This window comes from Zeus faber (genome assembly GCF_960531495.2).
Source record: "Zeus faber genome assembly, chromosome: 17".
NCBI lineage: Eukaryota > Metazoa > Chordata > Actinopteri > Zeiformes > Zeidae > Zeus > Zeus faber.
This window is the reverse complement of record NC_137204.1, coordinates 22,371,133-22,393,160: the sequence shown is the minus strand read 5'-3', so window position 1 is coordinate 22,393,160 and position 22,028 is coordinate 22,371,133. Positions and strand designations below refer to the sequence as shown.

General features: G+C 46.1%; 1 protein-coding gene across 1 annotated transcript in view; it reads right to left on the bottom strand.

Annotated features, from left to right (window-relative positions):
- The window catches only part of LOC307243032 (transmembrane protein 132D), a gene marked incomplete at both ends in the record, with an annotated part of 64,387 nt that extends 53,116 nt beyond the window's left edge, over positions 1 to 11,271 (bottom strand). The window contains 2 exons of the mRNA XM_080017683.1: positions 8,138 to 9,053; positions 11,199 to 11,271. Coding sequence (XP_079873809.1) covers positions 8,138 to 9,053; positions 11,199 to 11,271 — 989 coding nt within the window. The remainder of the gene's footprint in view (positions 1 to 8,137; positions 9,054 to 11,198) is intronic.
- Positions 11,272 to 22,028: the final 10,757 nt, after the last annotated feature.

Genomic DNA, 22,028 nt, shown 5'->3' with positions numbered 1-22,028 from the left:
TATAGCCTAATACGGATGAAAATGCATAAATACCAAACGAAAGCCAAACTTGACAAAACCCCTCTACCCGCTCCCCCTCTCTTCCTTGAGTCCGTCCGATGTTCAGCCTGACAAGGTTATCAGCATCAGCTGGAGGCCTGTGGCTGCACACCCCATCGGTGCACTCCTGAAAAAACGCCCCCGGAAGTAGACCTCAAGGAGAGATTGAGTGAGAGTCCCCAAAAAATGAAAGCACAACATAAGAAAAATGAACTCCCTGCATGAGTGTGTTTTGTTGAAGACAGTCATTGTGCATGTGTGTATTGTTTCTTTCCCATTAGTTTAGGGGGACGCTCTCCAGCTCCAGCTATCATACTGTACATGTATGATATCATGCATTTCCCGTTTTCTTGTACATTTCCCCAGGTGGTGTGGTGCGATTTTCATCGGGCGAGGGAGGAAGCCGGGGGGGGACAGGCTGATTAAGCGAGGCTGGAGGCAGCGCGGGCCGGATCCAATGACGTGCTGATAATCGCCAAAAATCACTGAGATGATACGTGGTTGAAAGTGTACGTAGGTGTCTGTGCGTTTCTCCTTCAGGTTGTGCCAAACGAGGTGATTCAGCAACAGGCCGATATGGAAACCAGCTGCCATCAGACGGCGGCGGGAGCGTCAGGAGTATTAAATTCCCGTTAGCAATTAGAAATAAACCTTCATCAGTTAAAACACACACACACACACACACACACACACACAAACACACACATACACACAAAGTCATACACACACATTGAATTTACAAGTGCTGCCCGCCGCGCACACATGAAGTGAGAAATCATCAAAAGCTATAATTATCTCTCTGAATGTGTCGGAACAACCAGCGAGGGATTGAACATTCATTTTTGTTAAAAAATTGTTTCAAATTAAAAGCCCTCTGGCGTCTCATACACAGCACCAGCCTTATAGGTTTTAATGTTAATTTTGACAAGGCGGGGCGGCTCCCGTATGGATTGTTATTTTTATTTATTTTTTCCTGCGACCAACCGACCAATTAAAAAGTTGGTCGACTAAGATTCTTCTCGTCGACACACGTTTGGCTCAACTATTTCGGGGGCAGCACTAGATATTTCAGTGGTCGATGAACTGTGTGAAATGGACGGTCTCGAAATATCAACACTTTCATCCTTATCCAAAACCTTTAAATCTCATCTGACTCATGACATTCTACTCTGCTATCATCATTTATGTTTTTTTATTACTTTTTTTTTTTTTTTTTCAAATTCACCAACATTCATACCGGCTCACATGCAAACAGCCTTCCTACAAAACCCAAACCTCATTTATTGTAAGTGAGTTTTGCCATTGGTAACTTCAGTAATAATTAAATGTGGATATAAATACTATATCAGTATTTATGTTTACAAAACTGCTGAATATCTGAAGGATTCTTGGTCGAACACGTGTAGCGCTCGTACTGTTCCACCTCCCTGAAAGCTGAAGCCTCAACCTGAGCCGGACCAGGTCCTGGACCCAGACCTTGTGGACCTGCCCAGTTTTGCATGGAGTCAAATTGTGTTGATGAAGATCTCTGTAAAGAGAAGAGTTTGACAACAGGTCAAGGGGGAGATCCAGATCAGATCCGGGAGCCGCGACCGCTGCTGAGCGTCAACGCAAACGCAAGGTTTCAAATCGTCTCTTCGGGAAACCGGCAGCAGGCGAGGTCACCGACTCTTTTCATCAATTGACTACTTTTTCCCCCATTTTTAGTCCGTCTGAACCCAAACCAAATCGGGCCCCGTAAAGCACAAGTTGTTTTGGGATCAGGTTCCGTTTCGTTTCGTTCTGTTCGGGTTACGGACGCAGTTCTTCTCTCCAGGTTGGAATCCACACAGTGAGTTCTGGTCTCTGGAACAAACTCCCTGGGAGTCCCAGCAGACTTGGAGTGTGCGACCACAGAGAGAAACAAAGGATGAAGCCCGAACGCGAGTCAGTGCAGGTCTGAAAGTCAACTTAATGAACCGGATCCTTTCACACTTTAGGACGAATGTCGCTGTGTGCGTTTTGTTACTTATACTGATTAGTTCATGTCTGGTTGTGAGTCAGATAGGCCGGTTCCTTTCCGGGATCGGGTATAAACTTTATGACATATGCACATAATAAAATTTTATTCGATCCCAATTCACATTTTGTCCATCAGCTTTAATTATAAAATGTCACCGGTAAAAATAACAGTTCTTTCACAGCAGGGAGGTTTGCATCGGTTTTTAAATTGGAGGTTTCGTGAATAATAATTTCTTTATTTTTGGACCAGAGGGTCCAAAGAAGTCACGAACCTTCTCCTCTGTCTGGGAACATTCATGCTGTGCCATTTAGCCTCTGGTACTCCAAACACACATACACACACATACACGCTCGCACACACGCACACACTCGCGCGCACACGCACGCATGCACGCACGCACGCACACACACACACACACACACACACACACACACATCCACAAACCCACACACACACAGATTGTCCAACACAAGCAAAAAACACATACATTTCTAAGCCAGTGGAGAACCCAGGAGTCTGACAGCTTGTCAGTGTTGTGCAAAGCAAACATTTGGGCTTAAAGTGTGGAGGAGGAGCGAGGGCACGTGGGAGAGCAGGGCATGGGCCAGTCAACCAGATGTGAGCAAACCGGCATAGACAACATGAAAGGACTGAGTGTGTATGCCTCCGTCTGTGGGTGTGTGTTTAGTGGGCATGCATGTGTGGCTCACTGATTTCGGGTTCATGTTGGGTAAATAGCAGCTGCAGTGGTTCTACCAAAAGTGCACCATCATATTCATTGTTTAATTTGAAGATGCTCTTTCTATTTAATAAATTTATTTTTTATCATTTGCCTCTTTTATTTTGTGGAAGTGATGTGTAATCTTTCTTTTTAGGACCCCGCCATCAACAGAAGGTACTAGATGCTTTCTAAAAATACCTTCAGGCTGCATGCTGTGAAGTTACACACACATACACACACACACACATACACACCAATAAAATAATGTGATATATATATATATATATATATATAAAAGATCCATTGTGCAAATTTAATTTGCACTCAAGTTATAACAAGCTCTCTAGATGTTGTGTTTTTGGGGACATTTATCTCTCACATACATCTGCACGACTACAAATATTTCCAGACTGATCAATAACAGCCCAGACGGGGTCAAGGACACAATTGGACGCCTCAAAAACACACACAAACACACGCACACTCGTGCACACGCACATAGAAATGCAACAGTGTGGTTTAGAGAACCAAAAAGTCGAGTATAGCCAAATCATTCAGCCAAGTTTGGGAAAGGAGATCAGAACCCTGCTGAGATCAATTTGAGGTTTCCGGATCCAGACTAAACTTGCCAGAGGCAGAGGGAGGATGGGACTCCCAAAACACTGAATTAGTATTGCCAGGAAACCATTACCATTCAATATGTTCCTGGTGCGTTCCAGTTCGTTTGTTTTTACAATGGACTAAAATAGATGTGGATATTGACATGAATAGATTAGATATTCCAAATTAGATGAAAGGAGAAAAGAAAAATGCTGGGGCATTTATGTAGAGTTCCTTTGTACTTTTACTTGCTGGAATTGTACAGTAATGTCTCTCTGAAGCATAACTTGAAAAAATAATCCTTCACCTTGATTTGGCAGAAATATTCATGCAGAAAACATGTTCAGATGGAACTATATCCAATTGAAGTTATGATATCACTTTAACCATATATTCTTGACATTTATCATGACTGTGTGTGTTACATCTAACTAATAAACAAATTAACCTCTGTATGTATGGATGTATGTTGCTCTGACGAGCAACAGGTGCACAGCCACCCCTGATGCTTGGCTCAATTAACTAGACCCAAGCCAGGTGTGGCTGTTTAAATCACACCATCGCCACACCACCTACCTCAAACACCAAACTGATGCCAGGGAGAATCCCTGGCCGAACACTACTCCCTCGGAACCAAGCAGAGAAAAAAAAGCTCCAGCGTGTCTTTGGTTGGCCTGTCTGTGCCCCTTGCCCGTGTCAGGTCCCTGTTCAAGCGCCAGTTTAGCAGTTCTCATGCCACACGCCCCCCAAGTGGCTTTTCCCGGGCTCCTTGACACAGAGACATGGTCGAGGATGGTTGGGACAAACCGGTTTATTGGCAGGATGGAATGGTGTCATGACCAGAACTCCCCTCCCATATGTGTGTGGGAATGGGTGATTTAACCCGTGCTCATTGGTTGCTCTGATGAGCAACAGGTGCACAGCCACCCCTGATCCCGGACCCAATCAACTAGACCCCAAGGCTCGGGCTCTCCAGGTTCACCACACGGTGGCGGGCACCAAGCCAGCGCAAGTGAGGAAATTGAGAGAACCAAAATAAACAAACTTATCACTTGGCATCACCCATCCATATATATATATAAATATATCAACGGCATACATTCTAAACATTGACATTTTTTATATGAGCCTGGAGCAGCAGGAGTGCAAACTGAAAATAGTGGTTCTTTTGTTCTGTCTACAAACTGTCAACAAATGATGCCAGCTGTTTTTGCAATAAACCATCAGACAAAGAAAACTTAGGCTGTTTATTTTCATAAATAGCCGTAGATATCGGTTGACATGTCATTTTTTTCATCTCTTACTAAATGTCGATATACTGTATCCTCTCCATTCACTTCAAAGCTGAACATTACGTGGAACAAGGATAAATGGACATTTTCTCTCCGTTTTTCTTCCCACAAAGGAGGCGCGTTGGAAAACACATTACGCATTACACCGGATGAAATCTCATCTGGATAAAACCACTGAGAATGGAAACATATTATATCAAAGGTTGTGAAGGTTGAGAATGTATTTTGGTTGGTTTGATGCATGTGATGACCTCTGCACACGCGCACGCGCGCACACACACACACACACACACACACACACACACACACACACACACACACACACACACACACACACACACACACACACATACACACACACACACACACACCGACGTAGATGGTAAATCCCGGCAGTCAGACTACATCATTTTCCCCTCAAGGGTTAACCTCTTGAGTCATTTTCAATCAGGGCCATAGATTATCTGGCCAGACCCTGGGGTAGTGGACTCAATCTTGGACCTCGAAGTGAAGTGGAGCAGGGATTTCTCCCCGGCAGAATCAATGGCTTAGCCAAGCTCCAAGGAGCCAGCGTCCACTTGGAGTTAACCGCCGGACCAAGGCCGCTCCCGCGTACCAAATCTCATTCTGCCTGTGGCAGCGGGGTCACGGAGGAGCGGTCCGCACTCGCCGGCCTGAAAAGCAGCGGCTTCGGTGGCAGGGGTGGACTGTATTTGGAGCCAGATTCAGGTGGAGCGGGAATGAATCCTCCAAATTGTCAAAACAACAGCCGAAACCTGGAGTTACAGGGTTCGCGTCTCCCCGCCAAACTCTATTCGTCTCAATTGTCCCAAAAGCGCGGCAGCGGACGCGGGTCAGCAGTTGGTGTTTGTGCGCGGGCGTGTCGCGACGACCATTTTGGCAAAGGCCGCAACGTTTGCCGCGGTGAGAACCTGAGTGTATTGAAATTCTCTTGAGCAAGCGCAATAAAACAAAACAAAAACAAAAACAACAAAAAAAACATATTATTGCAGGGCCGTGCAGATGTGTGGCAGTAATACCACTACAGTTTATCACGGCATAAAAGAGAGAGAAAAAAAAAAATCTCTCGCGCTTCAAACAAAAACCATTATGCTGAGTAAAAGGCCGGAAATATAAATCTCACAGAGATGGCGTTACGCGGCGCTGATCTAAAGCGTTCTAATAATAAAAAAACAAATTTCCCCCAGCTCTGTGACGTGCATCCGAGGCAGCGAGCGGCGACTTTGAAAGCAGATTGAACGGTGTGTTTTTGGCGCGATAAAGCCGCGTGGGTGATAAGTTTGGAGTTTATTTGTTTTCCCCGCTCCATTTAATAGATGCATTATTTATGAAGTGACATATCTGGAGAACCTTGTTCCAACGTTAATGGGATGTTAAGATATGAAGACCGGCGAATCATTTGCCAATTATTTCCCTGTTTATGGGCGAGTACCCTCCCCGGGAGGGAGGGGCGGCGGGGGGGGCGTTGAAGGGACTGCCACCGGATGGGATATAACATGTCTGTAATCTGTGAAGCCGGCCGGAACTGGTGTGCGCCACAAGTTATTCTGCCTTTCAAGCACTTTACGGCCTGGCCTTGGGAGCGTGCCACATAGATTACAGAGGCCTTAAGTGACCATTTAAATGCATGGAACTTATCGTTTATGAAGTGTTGAGGTATATATCACGGCGATTCCGCCTCTTTTCCCGCTCCCCCTTTTTTTTACTTAACTTTCGTGACGTGCAACGATAGCGTGTATTAGCTCTCCTAAATTCTCCACCGCAGCAGCACCTCCCTCGTTGTGAATTTAAGCGAATTGGAAAAAAATTGATCATATTAATCATTTAGGTTTACAGTTTTACCATAAACAGCGTAACAACAGCTCCTGTCCTAACCATTGATTGGCCGAGCCATAACATCAACATACCTCACACCAACTGAATTCCATATTAGGGCATCGAGTGATGAACATTTCATACATAAACATTGGAAGAAAAAGAAAATGTTTTTATTAAATTGTAACAAACCATTTTATCATCAAGGTCTACTTTGATCCGACTACAAACGCTGGAACAATTGCTTCTGGCAGAGCGCCATCGAAATGCCGACGAGCAAAGTAAAGCACAGACGAATGAATAAACACATTCAGCATTCAAATTGCGCACAATCAATGGAAACGTCAGAATTGATATCAGCAATCATCCTAATCATTCAAACATTGCTCTTGTGTGGTGCAATCGGGAGGCTTCTTGGGAGGAAATACATTTGTTGGCCGATAATTGTTTCACTTGTTGTTATTAATCATCCGGGTCCTCTTAAAATAGTCCAATTTGACAAGATTAAGGGGTAAGCTCAATAGTTTTCAGCCCTGGCCTTTAAAATTATGCTTCCAATCATTTATAACTGTTCAGAGCACAAACTCGAAAATTATGGGAACCAACATATAAGGCCTGGGTTAAATAAAATAAAAATAAACAAAAACAACATTTTTTGTGTCCTTTGAAGGGGTACATCTTTTAATTTTTTTGAAATATAATATTTTTCGGCAATATATATATATATATATATATATATATATTATTTATTTTTTATTTTTTTTATTTTATATATTTATATATAATTACCTCCTTTTAGAAAAAACTATATCCGGCCATGTGCATCTCCGCGCCACCGTGCACACGCCTGTCTCTATCGTACATTTCTCCTGATTTGTGTTTTGAAATTTTGTGTGGCTACAACGTGACTTGTTTATTTTACTGATGTTCATTTCATTGAACACGTTATTTTAACAATCTGTACTTTGAAATGGCGCAACCAACCGAATATTTCAAATACATTTCCCTTCAATGTTTTGTTTTTTTTTCGCACATAGTGGTGAGTGAGAAATATCGTATCAAATATCAAAATTATTGAAGAGGTTGGTAAAAAGAGATTGGAGAGCCGATGCTTTAAAGCAAAGGCGGCGACTCCGGTTTTTGATGTCGGCGAAACCTGGGGGGGGGGGGCGGCGTGTGGGACGAGCCGGGAGTACTCGCCAAACAAACTGGTTCACTCCAATATTAGTTTGCCCTTGATATAGATTTGCCCCAGCCGGAGAGAAACCGCAGCAACAGCCTGGGGACTTCATCAATAGATGTCAAAATACATCAGCGAGAGAGTGCCTCCGTGTACACAGAATACCCAGTCGAATGATTTCGCACTAAGTGGCAAAATACATAATTTTGGAATTTTCTGTTATGTTGGGGGTTAAGTAAAAGATGGCTCCCCCAGCCCCACCGGGAAAGCATTATGTGCCATATTGTTCACCAATTTGTTCCACTCCCCAAAGACTGACAAATACGTATCCATCCCTGTAACACTCAACAATAGCTGAGGCTAAAATTAGACCCTTGCTCAGCCCAGGGTTCCTTGTCCTGGGAGTGCTGTTATGCATTAAGCATGTATGATGGAGGAACGCCATGCGAGGCATCGGGGGTATTTACCTGAGCGTAAAGCTCTCCAGGGTGGACGCGCTGGACAGGAAGATGTAGAACGTTGCCACGTCGGTGGTCTTCAGGGGCTTGGAGGACGTCTGAACCACCACGGCGCCGCCCAGCCTTAGCCGCAGAACGGTCGGGTTCCCCGGCGGAGTCCGGAGGAGGTTGACGCTCCCCACCCTCCTCATGGGGGTCCCCGAGCCCCCCGGAACTCCTCCCCGACCCACTCCCACGCGCTTCAGGCTGTCCTGCGGCAAACACTGGGAGGTCTGGTCCCGGCGGCTCTGGAAGTAGACCTCGACGGGATTCCCCTGGGGCCCCCTCGCCCCGGTGGCTCCTCCTAGCTCCCTGCTAGAACTCGAGGACCGGCTCGCCGGGCTGAACCAGACAGGCTCTGGCTTCAACTTGGCCAGACAGAAACCGCCTGAAGTCACCAGGCATGCCCCGCGGACCTCCCGTGTCTCCCAGAAGGCGTACGCCGTCACGCAGTAGGCCTCGCTGTCGCCTTGGCCCTCATCGTTTTCACTGGACCCTGTCCGTCCCTGGCCCAGGGCGATGACACTTCCGTTCGGCATGTGGAAGAGAATTTTGATGATGGGAGCTGAGGATCGGACCTGGCGAGCCAGCATCACCGGTAGGATCCGGCGATCGCTCAGGATTAAGTCCGGAAGGATGGGCGCGTCGACGGTCAAAGGGCCGTAAGAGGCATTGACGGCTGGCCGGAGGAGTCCCGCCCCCTGATCGGTGATGAGAAAACTTTGCTTTTTGACCCTGAGGCTGGAGTTGCCCGGCTGCTCCAGGCTGGTCTGCCTCAAGAACACATGGTCTGCGTTGAGGACCTGGAAGCCCACAGAGGGGTAGACCGGCGAGGGCACGGGGGAAGAAGCGCCGACGTCTTCAGCTACCTTCTGGCTGTCGGCAACTAGAGGGACAGAAACCACACGGAGCTTAGTTCATCAGGAAGGAAAAGGTTGCAGTGCCTCAACATTAGATTGTCTCACATTAAGGGTAGGATCTCTAGAACCGTGCTTAAGATAACTGGGAACTGTAAAAAAATTAAAAAATACAATTGCTCTCCAGAGATGGGGGAAAAAAAAAAAACCTCTCCATTGTAATTAAACCAAGCGATACTTATCAGATTTATAGTGGCAGACAGTCGTAGGAATGACTTTTCTTTTGAAAGACCTTTCAGCGCAGCCTCCATTGCAAACCGTGTTATCGTGCTAACACGATAACATAATAATGTCAGGCACATTATGGTAAAAATCTACTATTACTATGCCATTCCATAAAAGCTATTGTGTTTCTGTGCCGTACACCGGCAATTAACTGAAAAGGGGCGCGGTGTGTCGAGACCTGAATTTCAACAGTTGTCTTTTCCGCAAAGTGGAAAACCAGCATGTCTCATGGTTGTCTCATGCATAAAAGATCTCAGTTACACGTGTCCATCATTCGTAAATTATTATGCTAATTTTTCCTGGTCTGCGAGTACCTCCCGCGATGTCATTTTCAGGAAACCGAAAAACCTATTTTCCGCTAAAAGGAAAAGTCAATATCGAGAGTTATTTTGAAAGGCTCTTCTCAACCAAAAACTGGAAGTGACGGCTGGGTTTCCTGTCACTTAGACACTTAACCATCCACTGCAAATGGTTCTCTGCAATTAAGCGGAGAAAATAATAAATCCTGATTTGACGGGCCGTCGGTGCCGTCTGCAGAGACTTTTTTGTACGGATTTTTCAGAGTTTTAATATTGTGTTGTTGTCCTATGGCGCTATTGTGTGGAGTATGTCCGTAAATTCCCTGACAAAGTTTAGTTTGTCAAAAAATAGGCGTACGTTTGAATTTTGGTATCGCCATCATTTGCAGGTTAATAAGGAGCATTTATTGAAAAAAAAAAAAGTGTTTTATAAATAAATAAAAACTCAAGTCTTTGATTTAGACAAGCATTATGAGAGCACAGCTGCAGAGAGAACTTCTTAAAAAAGGTTGTCCCACGCGCACACACACACACACACACACACACACACACACACACACACACACACACACACACACACACACACACACACACACACACACACACACACACACACACACACACACACACATAATTTGAGTTTTGTGTAGATAGATGTGTTCATATTCGGTGTTTCTTATCACAGTATAATTTCTCGCGGCTGTAACGCCTGAATATCCCTCCGGGGATTTACAAAGTGTTATCTTATCTCACATGCAAACACACAGTCACAAAAACACATCATACAGCCTCAGACAGTGGGAGAAAAAAAATAAAAATAGGTCTTCTGATATCTTTGTCAACCAGAAGCAGATACCCAGTTTTTTCGCCTTTTGCAATTATCTTGAAATATCAATAGTCACAAAGCATAAATATGGGTTTGGACACATTCTTTTCCAAAATGTTGCTTCAAATTGACACTTCTTATATAGTGTTGAGGAAAAACTTCAGTGGGTTTCTCGAGTGCGATGGATCCCTGGTCTCTGAAACACCCTATTCGTACATAAAATGGTATCTGACGTAGTTGTAATTGTTGTTGGAATGTGTTTTGGGAAAGGTCACCATTGACACAGAAGACGAGAGAGATAATAGTCCTGATAAATAAGGCTCTTAATAGAAATGCATACAAAGATCATTTTACTATCTCCAAAAAGGCAAATTCACTGGGATACAGGTGGACAGTATGCAGGAGGAAGAGTGACCCGAAACTGACCCGACATGCATGCCTGAGCGTCGAACGCGTGACTGATTCCACGAAGGAAAGCTTTTTATTCTACCTATCAATACATTTTCTCCCTTTTAACAACTGTTCCAGTTTTTTTTTTCTTTCCACATTTTGAGATGAGGAAAACGCCCCCCCCCACCCCGCAAAAAAACAGGTTCAACAAATCGGAGCAGTTCTGAATCCTATTTTCCCCCAGTCCAATGACTGATCCAATTATTTCAGCGTATATTTCACAGGGTACAGTAGATATAGAAAGACAACAAAAAAAAAACAAGTGACCGAACCGCACAGCCAAACAAACCGTCTCTGTGTATGAAAAGTCTCACCGTTGCCAACAGTTGTGAAAACAGCCACAGCGATAAGTGGGAGCATCCCGAGCGCGGGGATGCTGAGCGTCATCCTTGCCGGGTTCAAGTCCGCCCGGTTACCACGGTAACCCCTCCGAGCGCGCGTGGGAAACTTTATGTCTTCTGCAATTAGCGGAGACGAAGACAACCCTCTCAAAACAAACCATTACGTCATCTTGTGCCCGGTGGAGCGGCTACCTCCAAGTGAAGAAGAAGAACAACAACAACAACAAAAAAAGTGACTAAATTGACTTGTTTTTCTGTCTTCGTAATGCGTGACGTGGGCTCCTGGCGGGAGAAATGTACGTCAATTATCAAATATATTGTCCGGTTGATTATGATTTTCCTCCTCCGGTGCCAGGACGGCGCAGCGGCATCCAAAAGCTTTATTTCCATGCAGGGAAAGAAAATCACTGAGCGCCCCTGTCAGATTAGTGGAGCCCACGTGCTCCGTCGTGCGTGGACGCACTGGGTCAGGGGGATTGCTCGTGCGCGAGGAGACAGCGGATGTAGATCATGTAGGTTTTTGCAGAAACGGTAGAGTTCCGGGATTAATTTTCTGAGGGGTCGACGGTTTCAAGACACCGATCACTACACTACCCGTCTTCATTTCACCTCATCTATCCCGCACTTTTGTAAATAACCTTACACTAAATATATTCTGGCATAGTTCTTGTTTTTCAATTTTCTACAAATTTTGACCTGCATGGTTATTTTGTGGAATTTTATTACTTTTTTTTGTACTATTCCTTACACACATTTTATTCACAATGTTATCGTATTTTAATTGTAATTATTTTTCTTTTAATTGTGGCTGGCTCTATGCATTAGAACTCCATAGCCAGCACTGCTTCCAAGCTGTTTTGTAGTGCTTATGACAAAAAATAAATATAATTTAAAAAAACCTTGAACCATGATTACTGCTGCCATGGTAAAATTGATTGATTACAAAAAAAACATCAGAGCACAAGGTATTGTCACACAGTGGCCAGATTTATGATATACATTAAAGTTATACATTACATACCCTGACAGAAAGTGACTCGTGAAAGTGAAAGTACCACATTGGCATTTCTACTTAAAAGTATAAAGTATTTGCTGTTGAATGTACTTAAAGCATTACAAGTAAAAGTACTCATGTGCAGGGAGCTGATATAACAAAGCCTATACATAATAAACGATCAATTGTAGATGCAGATTCCTGCAGATGTTTTGCGGATCCTGATTACAATTTTCAATCAAAATACAACAGGTTGTGTCCCAGTCATTTACGAGGATGTGGAGCTGATGAATCATATATGAGCAATTATGAATGAACAGCCACTATCAACACATAGAAAGAGCTAAAATAACACGGCCGTGGTAGAAATGTAGCGGGGTAACAGTTCTTCTGCCCTCACCACGTGTAGCCGTACGTGGCTATGCAGCGAGCTAAACACTCTTCCAATAAGTACACGGAGACAGGAGCTGACTTTTGGTAATCTTTAATGAAAGCTGTGTAAAACGGTGAAACAGTCCAGAAACATGCGGATTAGGGATCAGTCTCTATGCAGATGTAAATAACCTGCTAATACGTTTGTCACAGCTCCCACAGCGCATGCATGCACCGATAACCACGAATGAACTCACAGAGCGCGCTTTCTCAAGGGCAATGACGAGGCGGATGGAAGACATGTTAGTCCGGGTCTGAGACGCGATCTGAACGGCTGCGTGCGTCTCTGTCTGACTGTCTTATCTGCCTGTGTTCTTATGTCATACTATCGCCGCAATGTTATGATGTCACAATACAGACTGGGGGCAGAACAACAGTTGGAACTTGTATTTTATTAATTTTGACGACTGCATTGACCACTGTATATATATTTTTTAAGGTTAAGTCAATAGTAAATGGCTGTAATCGATATTTAAGCACATTAATAATGAGGAAAACCTTAAAAGTTGTATACACTTTTGCCAGATGTTTGCTGTATGCCTGCTGTATATATCTTAAATGTAGTGCAGAGAATGCAGCACATGGGTGCAGGTTGTTAAAAAAAAGGTTGTGTGGCGTCAAGGTACACTGCACGTTTTGGCAAAAAAAAAAAAAAAAAAAAGGAAAAATTTTAATCAGGCCATCGCACAAACTTCTCTTCAGTCTGTAAAAAAAAATACAAAAATACAAATTCCAATCTGCTGTCAATAGAACTGGTCATTTGTTGAGCCTAAAGTAATGTATCTGCACGGCGCGTAGAGCATTCACAGGTTATGGCCGTGATGTGTTTTCTGAGGAGAGGTTGAAAATATTTCAGGGCAAATGAAAAAAGTAATCAAACTTTCCAGCAAAGTTTTCGGTCCTCTGCATAGTTTGTGATGAAGGTCACCACTCTTTCGTATTTCCTCGCGCTGTAGAAATGGTTCGTTTGCCCGCGGACCTCTCCCTGACACGAGCAGCGACGCCATCCTCTCTCACGTGTCGTGGATCGCACCGAGGCGTCGTTGCCAGTTCTGTTCATAGAATTGAGAATCATCTGCACCTCGCGTCATCAACTTATCCCGTTGTAACAACAACGGGCGTATCGTTTGGCGTCTCCGCCGGTGGTTCTTGAAAATGTTCCGTTTCATCGTCACATTCAGGTTGAAATCCGTCGTTTGAAATGTTCTCCAAGTCCGGGATCCTATCAGACTCAGCGTCGCTGTCGATCTCCGCGGCGCTGTCCTCGTGGAAAATGAAGTCCAGTACGCGCTGCTTACACTGACTTGGGTCTATCGCTCTGGTCAGGTTAAGGTCCGCGATATGATTTGGATCCTCCTCCACCCGCTTCTCCTCATCCATAGCAACACAGAGACTAAGGTTTTCACAGACCAGTGAAACCAGATCCTCGTCTTGTTTACGGAAGTGACGTCAGTGACGTCAGCATTTCTTCTTCGATGGTACACGTTGGAACACGCCCCCTACACAATGATGTCTCCGTGTGTGGGTGAGAGTAGTACGGTTTAAAGGTTGATCTCTATCAAAACGGTTTCACATTGTGACTTCACATCCCATGGAATATGGAGGAATGATCTTCACCCGGATGCTCGCTTTAAAGGAAACCGCCGATCGGCGTTGTTCAGCTCTGTTCAGCGTCTCGGTAAGTAAACTGCGTTTGCCCATGTAATCTAATGGGAATATTTAACTCCACGATTTAACATTTTTCTACTATTTATAAATCAAACTCGGCTTCGAAAAATTGAGAGATAAAAAAAAAAAACACAAAGGAGCACAAATCTGGAAAAATCAAATTCTCCTTCCAGAAGGTTTTTTTCACCTTATTTGGCGGCTCGTGGCGATTTTAGAAATGCACGACAGTGCGGGTTTTGCTGCGGTGGCTCCCATAGTTCTGTTTTATACTACAATCTTTGACACCTTTCACAGGCCTTGTCACTTTCCAATTATATTTCGCCTTTTTCCATACAACTCCCATCTGAATCTGAAGTAATGCCAGCATTACCGTGACTCGGCACGCCGAGCAACGTGTGGGTATAAAAAATGCGTGGCGGACGAGTGGTTTTGCGGCCGTGGGGGTCAGGGCCAGTCAGTGCTGCGTCGTTCATCCTGGATCCACATGGAGATGTGAGACGCAGCGCGGACATTGGACTTACAGTACAGAACACGGTTTAATGAGGCGAGCGAGCGGCCACCCCTCCTTCTCCGCATCATCGCCCAACTTCCACCCTGACTGCCGGCGAGCCGCCGTTGTCGGCGGTGTCGGCCCGCGTGCGGGGGGGCTGTTGTCTGCGTGCGTCCCGACAATAATTCACGCCTAAAATGAATCAGCTTTGTTGACAGGGAAAATGTCTGCCAACTACACTCACGGTGCCCGGCACTTTTAGTGCACCCTTCCTTTAATGTCTGATGGATTCAGTGCCAAGGTGAGAGAATTATGCATGCAGCCGCCATTGGCAGATTGTCTCCTTGACAGCGGAGGCTGTGTAAAATAAATATGCGCCTTAGAGAACCATTTAAGAAGGTCTAAATGTCAATAAAACAATGGAGAACTAATGGAGCTGAAAGGTGCTCAGGAGAGTATCCCGTGACTCACCGTGTACAACTTAGTGCACGTGTAATGCGGCAATCTGTTGTCTTCTCTTAAAGGCAAAGAACTTTAATCAAGGGGCCCCTTGTTTTGAAAAATGTTTTAAAAATTAATAGGATGGAAGGATGAACAGTTCTATGGATGGATGATTGCAGGGTTCAAATTGATGGATGGATGGATGAACAGTATATTGGATGGACGATGGGTTGGAAGGGTGGATGATGGAAAGGTTGGGTACGTGGATGAAGGGTGGGTCGGTGCTTTTGCTCTGGCTCCGCTCGAGGATTCAAGCTGCAGAGGACCAGGGCCTCCAATGTGGAAAATCAAACCGGATCCGTCTGCTGCCTGAGACAATGTCGCCCATTGAGCGCGACGAGAGTCGTCAAATCGGACGCCGAGCGCTGACAGAGCATGCTGCTACAACATTATCGGGGGAATGGAGTTGATGACGCTGCTGTGGAATCTTATTTAATCTGATTTTTAAATCAAAATCCCGTTCCGAGAAGGGATGAATACATTAAATGCATACATGGCTTCTTGGAACGGGATTTTGATCTTTACCAAATTTTGGTCAAGGAGCTGCAGGACAGAGGCATGATACAAACTGTAGAATAAAGGGAAATAAATCAAATATGAAGGATATGACGAGTGGTCTGAGGCGGGAGAGAGAGGGTGTAATGTGTGTGTGTGTGTGTGTGTGTGTGTGTGTGTGTGTGTGTGTGTGTGTGTGTGTGTGTGTGTGTGTGTGTGTGTGTGTGTGTGTGTGTGTGTGTGTGTGTGTGTGTGTCTGTCTGTGAGGGAGAGTGAGACACTTAAGATCTAACACGGGTGATATCATTAGAGGGGAGGTTCTGCTCTCCGTTAAGTTTCATAAATCTGTCCTCGGCTCCGATCAAATTTCCACCCCTGGGCGGTCGTCTGACCCTCTGCTTTACGCGGCCCTATCGAGCGGTCAGGGAGGGAGGACAGGCAGCGGGAGCGGGACGGAAACCTGGGAGTTATACCAACACAGTTTGGAAAGCTAGGGAGGTTCCCGACGCTGGAAAGGAGATGAAGCATCAAAACCAATCCCAGAACGAGGCCCTGATCAGATAGGAAAAACTTCATTTTAATGCTCGAAAAAGAGAAAGTGCAACTGTCAATGTCAATGCAAACTCCATACATACTGTATATACTGTATCTATATATATATAAATAAATAAATAAATATATATATATATGTATGTGCTTCAACTTTCTCATCTGAAAAGGGGAATAGTGGGCTTGGGAGGTATAAAAGCGTCCTTAATGTTCCCCTTATTGCTCCACAGAGGGTGAGACAGGTGCACATGACACAAGGACAAACTAAAGCTAAAGAGGTCGTATTTGCTTCAGGGTTTGCCCCTCACCCCAAGAGGAGTCACTGGGCCGGAAAATAAAACTGTCGCCCGTGCTTCGAATCTCCGAGCGGCTCTCATTTTGTGAGGATCCCGGGACTGATGAGTGAAGTGCAGGATGGGCGGGGCGGGGCGGGGCGGGGCGGGGCGGGGCGGGGCGGGCGGCCTAACAAGGAGCCCTGAGGATCAACCTCCGCGCGACGGTTCAGGGGACCCGTGGTTATTGCCCCCATCAGGCTCTGCTGCTGAGGCCCGGCTGTTAGTGCACGACCAACCGGGCCACAATGGAAGTTTCACTCAGAAAAACAAGCAAAGAAAAAGGTCCAGGGCACTGGTCATTAAAAGGAGCTGTCATGAGCTCCGCCTTCTTCTACTTTCCCCTCCCTCTCCTTACCTGTCCCATTAGTCCAACTCCATTTACAGCTGTTCCCGATCTGTAATCTAACTACTATATATGCCTCTCTCACCAGTCACCCATTGCCAGATTGTCTTCGATGCTTGCACCAGACTCTCCAGCGTTCTCCGGACTGATTCCCTGCTACTCTGCCTCGCTCCGACCACGTACCCTGCCTGCCCCCCCGCCTGTCTTCTGTCTGCACTCCTCGTTATCGAACCTGCCTGTCCCCGACGACGTATCCTGCCTGCTCCCTGCCTGTCTTCCGTCTGCTCTACAAATAAAAGACATTACCAAATATCCCTGCCTGTCTTTGTGCTGCAATTGGGTCCTAACCACACCCGTTACAGGAGCAGGACTGTGGGTAAAAAATATGCACGCTTACTAACCACAAAAAAATCATTGAAACATCTGCAGCTCTTTAAAAGACCCGATTAAAAAATAATTTCAGTCCTGAGAGGTGCACAGACCTTGGAGGAAGAGGAAGACCGGCCTCCAAATTGGCGGGCCACCGTGGAGAGCTCCAGCCACTCACATGTGCAGCACGCACACACAAACACACACACAGCAAGTGGGTGGGGCAGGGGGGAGGGGGTGATCGGTGTGCACGTGCTGTAGGCGGTCAAAATCAGGCGCTCCAAACCACTCAAGCATGCGGCGAGGGAGGCTCCACCTCCATCGGGCCGGAGCCAAGTCGGCGGAATAATTATGGCAAAAACAAAGAAACACAAGAAAGACCATAATAAGGCAAAGGAAAAGTGACGGCACGGCAAAGCGAGCGACACAAAAACCCCTTAGAGAAAGGATAATGGATCCGGGGGAAAAAGGATGGAACCTCAATATTTGAGGCACAGTAGCCATTTTACCATATTGAGCTTGCAGCGAGCCATAAATCACACGGCTGGCCCGGCAGTGACACCCCACCTACACGCCCCCGCCCCAGCCGGTTCGGTGGTCCGGCTGGTTTGTTATAGGGTGGGGTTCCTTACATCACGGTGAGATTAAATGTTATTCAGCAAGCTCAAGAAAAAAAATAAAAATAAATACAATTTAAAATAAAAAAGCGAGGAGCAGCCTCTTGCAGGTGAACAGGAAGATCCAAGCCGACCTCACGGTTGCCCCGCCCCCCATCAGATGGCACCGGGGGGCTGTCAAGGTGGACCCCCCCTGCACCGCCGCGGTCGCAAGGTGCGGCTGCGACCAGTGCGTCATCAGCCCGAGCCGGGAAGACACTTCCTTCCGCTGGACCTGCGTGCGGGCGTTGATGCCCCGCCCCGCCCCCCTGCCCCACCGAGCATCCCCTAACATCCCTATCCCCTATCTGGCCGGTCTGCGATACCATGGAAGGTGATATGACAAAAGACAAAAAGCAATATCTCCATTAGTTAAGCGGGGATCGTAATCGCGGTTCAGATTATAGGGGGGATTGGAAACCCCCCACCCCCCAAAAAAAGGTAAAAAAAAAACATTACAATATATTTCCCATTTTCATTGTATCGGAACTCCAGATCCCCGCGGCGCAGCCCATGTGGTCAGAGAATGAACGACACATTCATCCCGGATCGCGGTCCACGACCTCGTCGGAGCGCTGGGTCGGAACGGAGACTTTGATCGGCGATGACATCGTACGGTGTCGGGGAGGAACCTTGAGCTCCTCATCCAGCGCGAGCCCTTTCAGCGAGCTGCTCAAGTCAGCTGATAATGACTCCTTTCCGCGCCGGCGTCTTACTGTGTGACGGGAGCCACCACACCACCACGTGGTGTTTTTTGTCGTCGTCACTTCGGTTCTCACAAAATGGCGTGGGCTGGCGTTCCTCTATGATGTCGAATTAGCAAAGAAGTGTGATGTAACGGGGGTTTTGAAATGAATGAAGCCACTCAAGCCTTTGCCTTTAAATGTCAATCATGAAATATTCATAAATTTATTATGCACCACCCTGCGCCCACACCCTATCTGTCTATCTATCTATCTATCTATCTATCTATCTATCTATCTATCTATCTATCTATCTATCTATCTATCTATCTATCTATCTATGTATCTATCTATCTATCTGTCTGTCTGTCTGTCTGTCTGTCTGTCTGTCTGTCTATCTATCCATCTCTCCATCTGTCTGTCTGTCTGCCTATCTGTCTGTCTGTCTGTCTGTCTGTCTGTCTATCTCTCCATCTATCAATTATAATTTTTTTTATCTAAATCATCATCATTGGAATAATAATCTCTGTGGTGTTACCGTTCGGTGCCGTCTACCTTGTTTTAAATTAAAATACTTTGGGCAGAAAGCCAAGAGAACCAACTGATTTGCCAATGAAGAATTACCACCGATCCTGGACTGGTCAGCAAAGGCAGCGGCCCTCTATTAACCTTTACTGACAGTTCAGGGATTGATATTGATCTCAGATGTTAGGAACATCTTAAATCAATTGTTTCTCATATTACACGTTGTATTAATCTCCATTAGCAACGATTAGCGATGATACCAAATTCCGCCCATCCATCAAACTACTACGTGAGGATGAGCTCGAGTCGGCTCCGGCTCCCGCAGTCGGCCCCACTCGGCGGCGTGCAGGGGGACCGCGCCCTGTGAGTGGACATAATTGAAAACTCTTTTCTTTGTTTGTTTCTGTCGCATTTCCTTGATGGAGTCCGGCGCCTGGCCCATAAAGCTGCTTTTATCCTAAAAAAGATACCTTTAGGAAACCACCGCTCCATGCACACTCGCCGGGCCCTTCGGGGTAACTTCACGGCACCGCCCCGGACTAAGACGGATGTCGGCGTCCGGGCCCGAGACACGCGGTGTCACCCGGCCTCCCAGCGGCCGTGACGAATGGACGCGGCTCGCGGAGCGTGGCCGTCTCACTCGCGTCAGTCCTTCCGCCCCGCGGGACGCCCGGGATACGGTACCGGCCATGTGGAATATCCTCCCGCTGACAGAGTGCCCTCAGAGAGAAATGATGGACGTGGAAGAGGTTCGCCTCCAGCCGCCCGCTGGGTGACACGCTCGCCGCTCGGAGGAGCGGTCAGGCGGACACACACCGGAAGGTTATTCAAGCCTCAAATCAGCCTTTTGGAAGAGGCTTTCTCCCGCTCTTGCTGACAGAACAAACATGCAGTATGAGATAAGATAAGATGTGTGGTGTATCATACCGTCAACTTTAGTACAGTAAGATAGCATTATAATGGTGATAATAATAATAATAATAATAATAATGACATTGTAATAATACTAACAATAATGCTACTATAATAATAACAATAATAATAATAGTAATAATAATTATATATATATACACATTATTATTATTATCATTATCATCATCATCATCATCATCATCATCATCATCATCTTCTTCATTGTCATCACCATCATAATATATAATAATAACTGCAGCAAAGTATAGTTCCTAGCCACTGTGGATGTTTAAATTTCTAATAATTAATGTTTATATGTTCTTATTATTGCCAAAAAAAACAACAACAACAACAACAAAAGAAAACCTAATTGCAACGGGCTCTCCTCCCCCAATAAAGTAAAACATTACTTCCGGACGGCCTGATGAGATGCGTGCCGTGAAGAGCGGGGGGGGGGGTGGGGTCACGGCGAGGCCAGGGGTCTAACTGGCACAATTCGGGCGGCGTTAAAATATTCAGAAAGGCCAGACGGAGATAGATGCCCGCCTCACGGCCCCTTTGGTGGCGCGCGGGGCAGGACCAAAGACAGTGATGGAGAGGTCGCGGTGGGCAGGAATGCTAAGCATCCTCCCGCCCTGGGCGCTCCGGAGACGAGCAGCTGCAACGGGGATCTGCTGGCTGGGGGGACGGGGGAGAGAAGAGGAGGAGGAAGGTCTGAAAGAAGAAGAACGAGGGGGGGGGTCATTAGGAGGAGGGGGAAAGAAGCGAGGAGGTAAAGGGAGGAGAGGGTGGAGAGGGCGGAGAGGGTGGAGAGGGAGGGAGGTTAAACAAGGACAAAGGAGAAGAGGATTGATTCCATCCGTGTTGTGGGCAATAAAATGCACACGGTTGATTCAGGGGTTAGACATGGTTGTATTGTACCTATTTGGCAATCGTTTTGGCAATAAAAAAACAACAACAACGCACAAACAGGATGCTTGGCTCTGCACCAATAGGTATTTTAGCGAAAAGCAAAATCCACGGGCCCGTGGCGGGCCGATCGCGGTGCCCTGCATCGTGGATGATCCTAATATTTCCTAATTGGTGCAAATCATTAAAAATAAATAAATAAATAAATAAACAAACAAACTCAATCGAAAATGCACATCAGACGTCGACCGCGCGCTGGGTTGACTCACCGCGTTCTGAACAGTTTGAATCCCGTCGTCTCCTTCCCTCGCTCCTCGAGGCCGGACCGGAGGATTAGCGCCCTTAAACCCGGAGCGCTGCTGCCCCCGTGAGGGCGCCGCCGCGGCGCAGCAGCGTGGGAAGCGCACCTCTGACTGATCCGGGAACGCGAGGCAGGTTTATTTATGAAGCACGTTCCGAGCACCAGGCAATTGCAATTCACAGTGCTTTGCATAAAACATAAAAAGCGTTGAGACGGAGCGCAAAGAAACACATTATAAAAGGGCATAGAAGGCATAAAGTTAAAAAATAGAATACATAGAATGCATAAAAGTTATAGCGCAGCGCAATAAATGAATGGGAAAAAAAATTAAAAACCTGTTTTACTCTTTGTTAACGATTATTTCGACCTATTCCTAGCCTTTCGCCTTGTCGAGGTGGAGGAACAGAAAAGTCCCAGAGGAACAGAAAAGTCTTCAGCCTTGATTTTTCAAAGAGGTGAGGGCTGCAGCCGACCTGCAGTTCTCTGGGAGTTTGCTCCAGATGTGTGGTGCATCAATACCGAACGCTGCTCCTCCATGTTCAGCTTTGACTCCGGGGACAGAAAGCAGACCTGTCCCAGGCGACCCGAGACGTCTGGACGGTTCCTAACGCAGTGGAAACCAACAGTCGTATTTTCACATC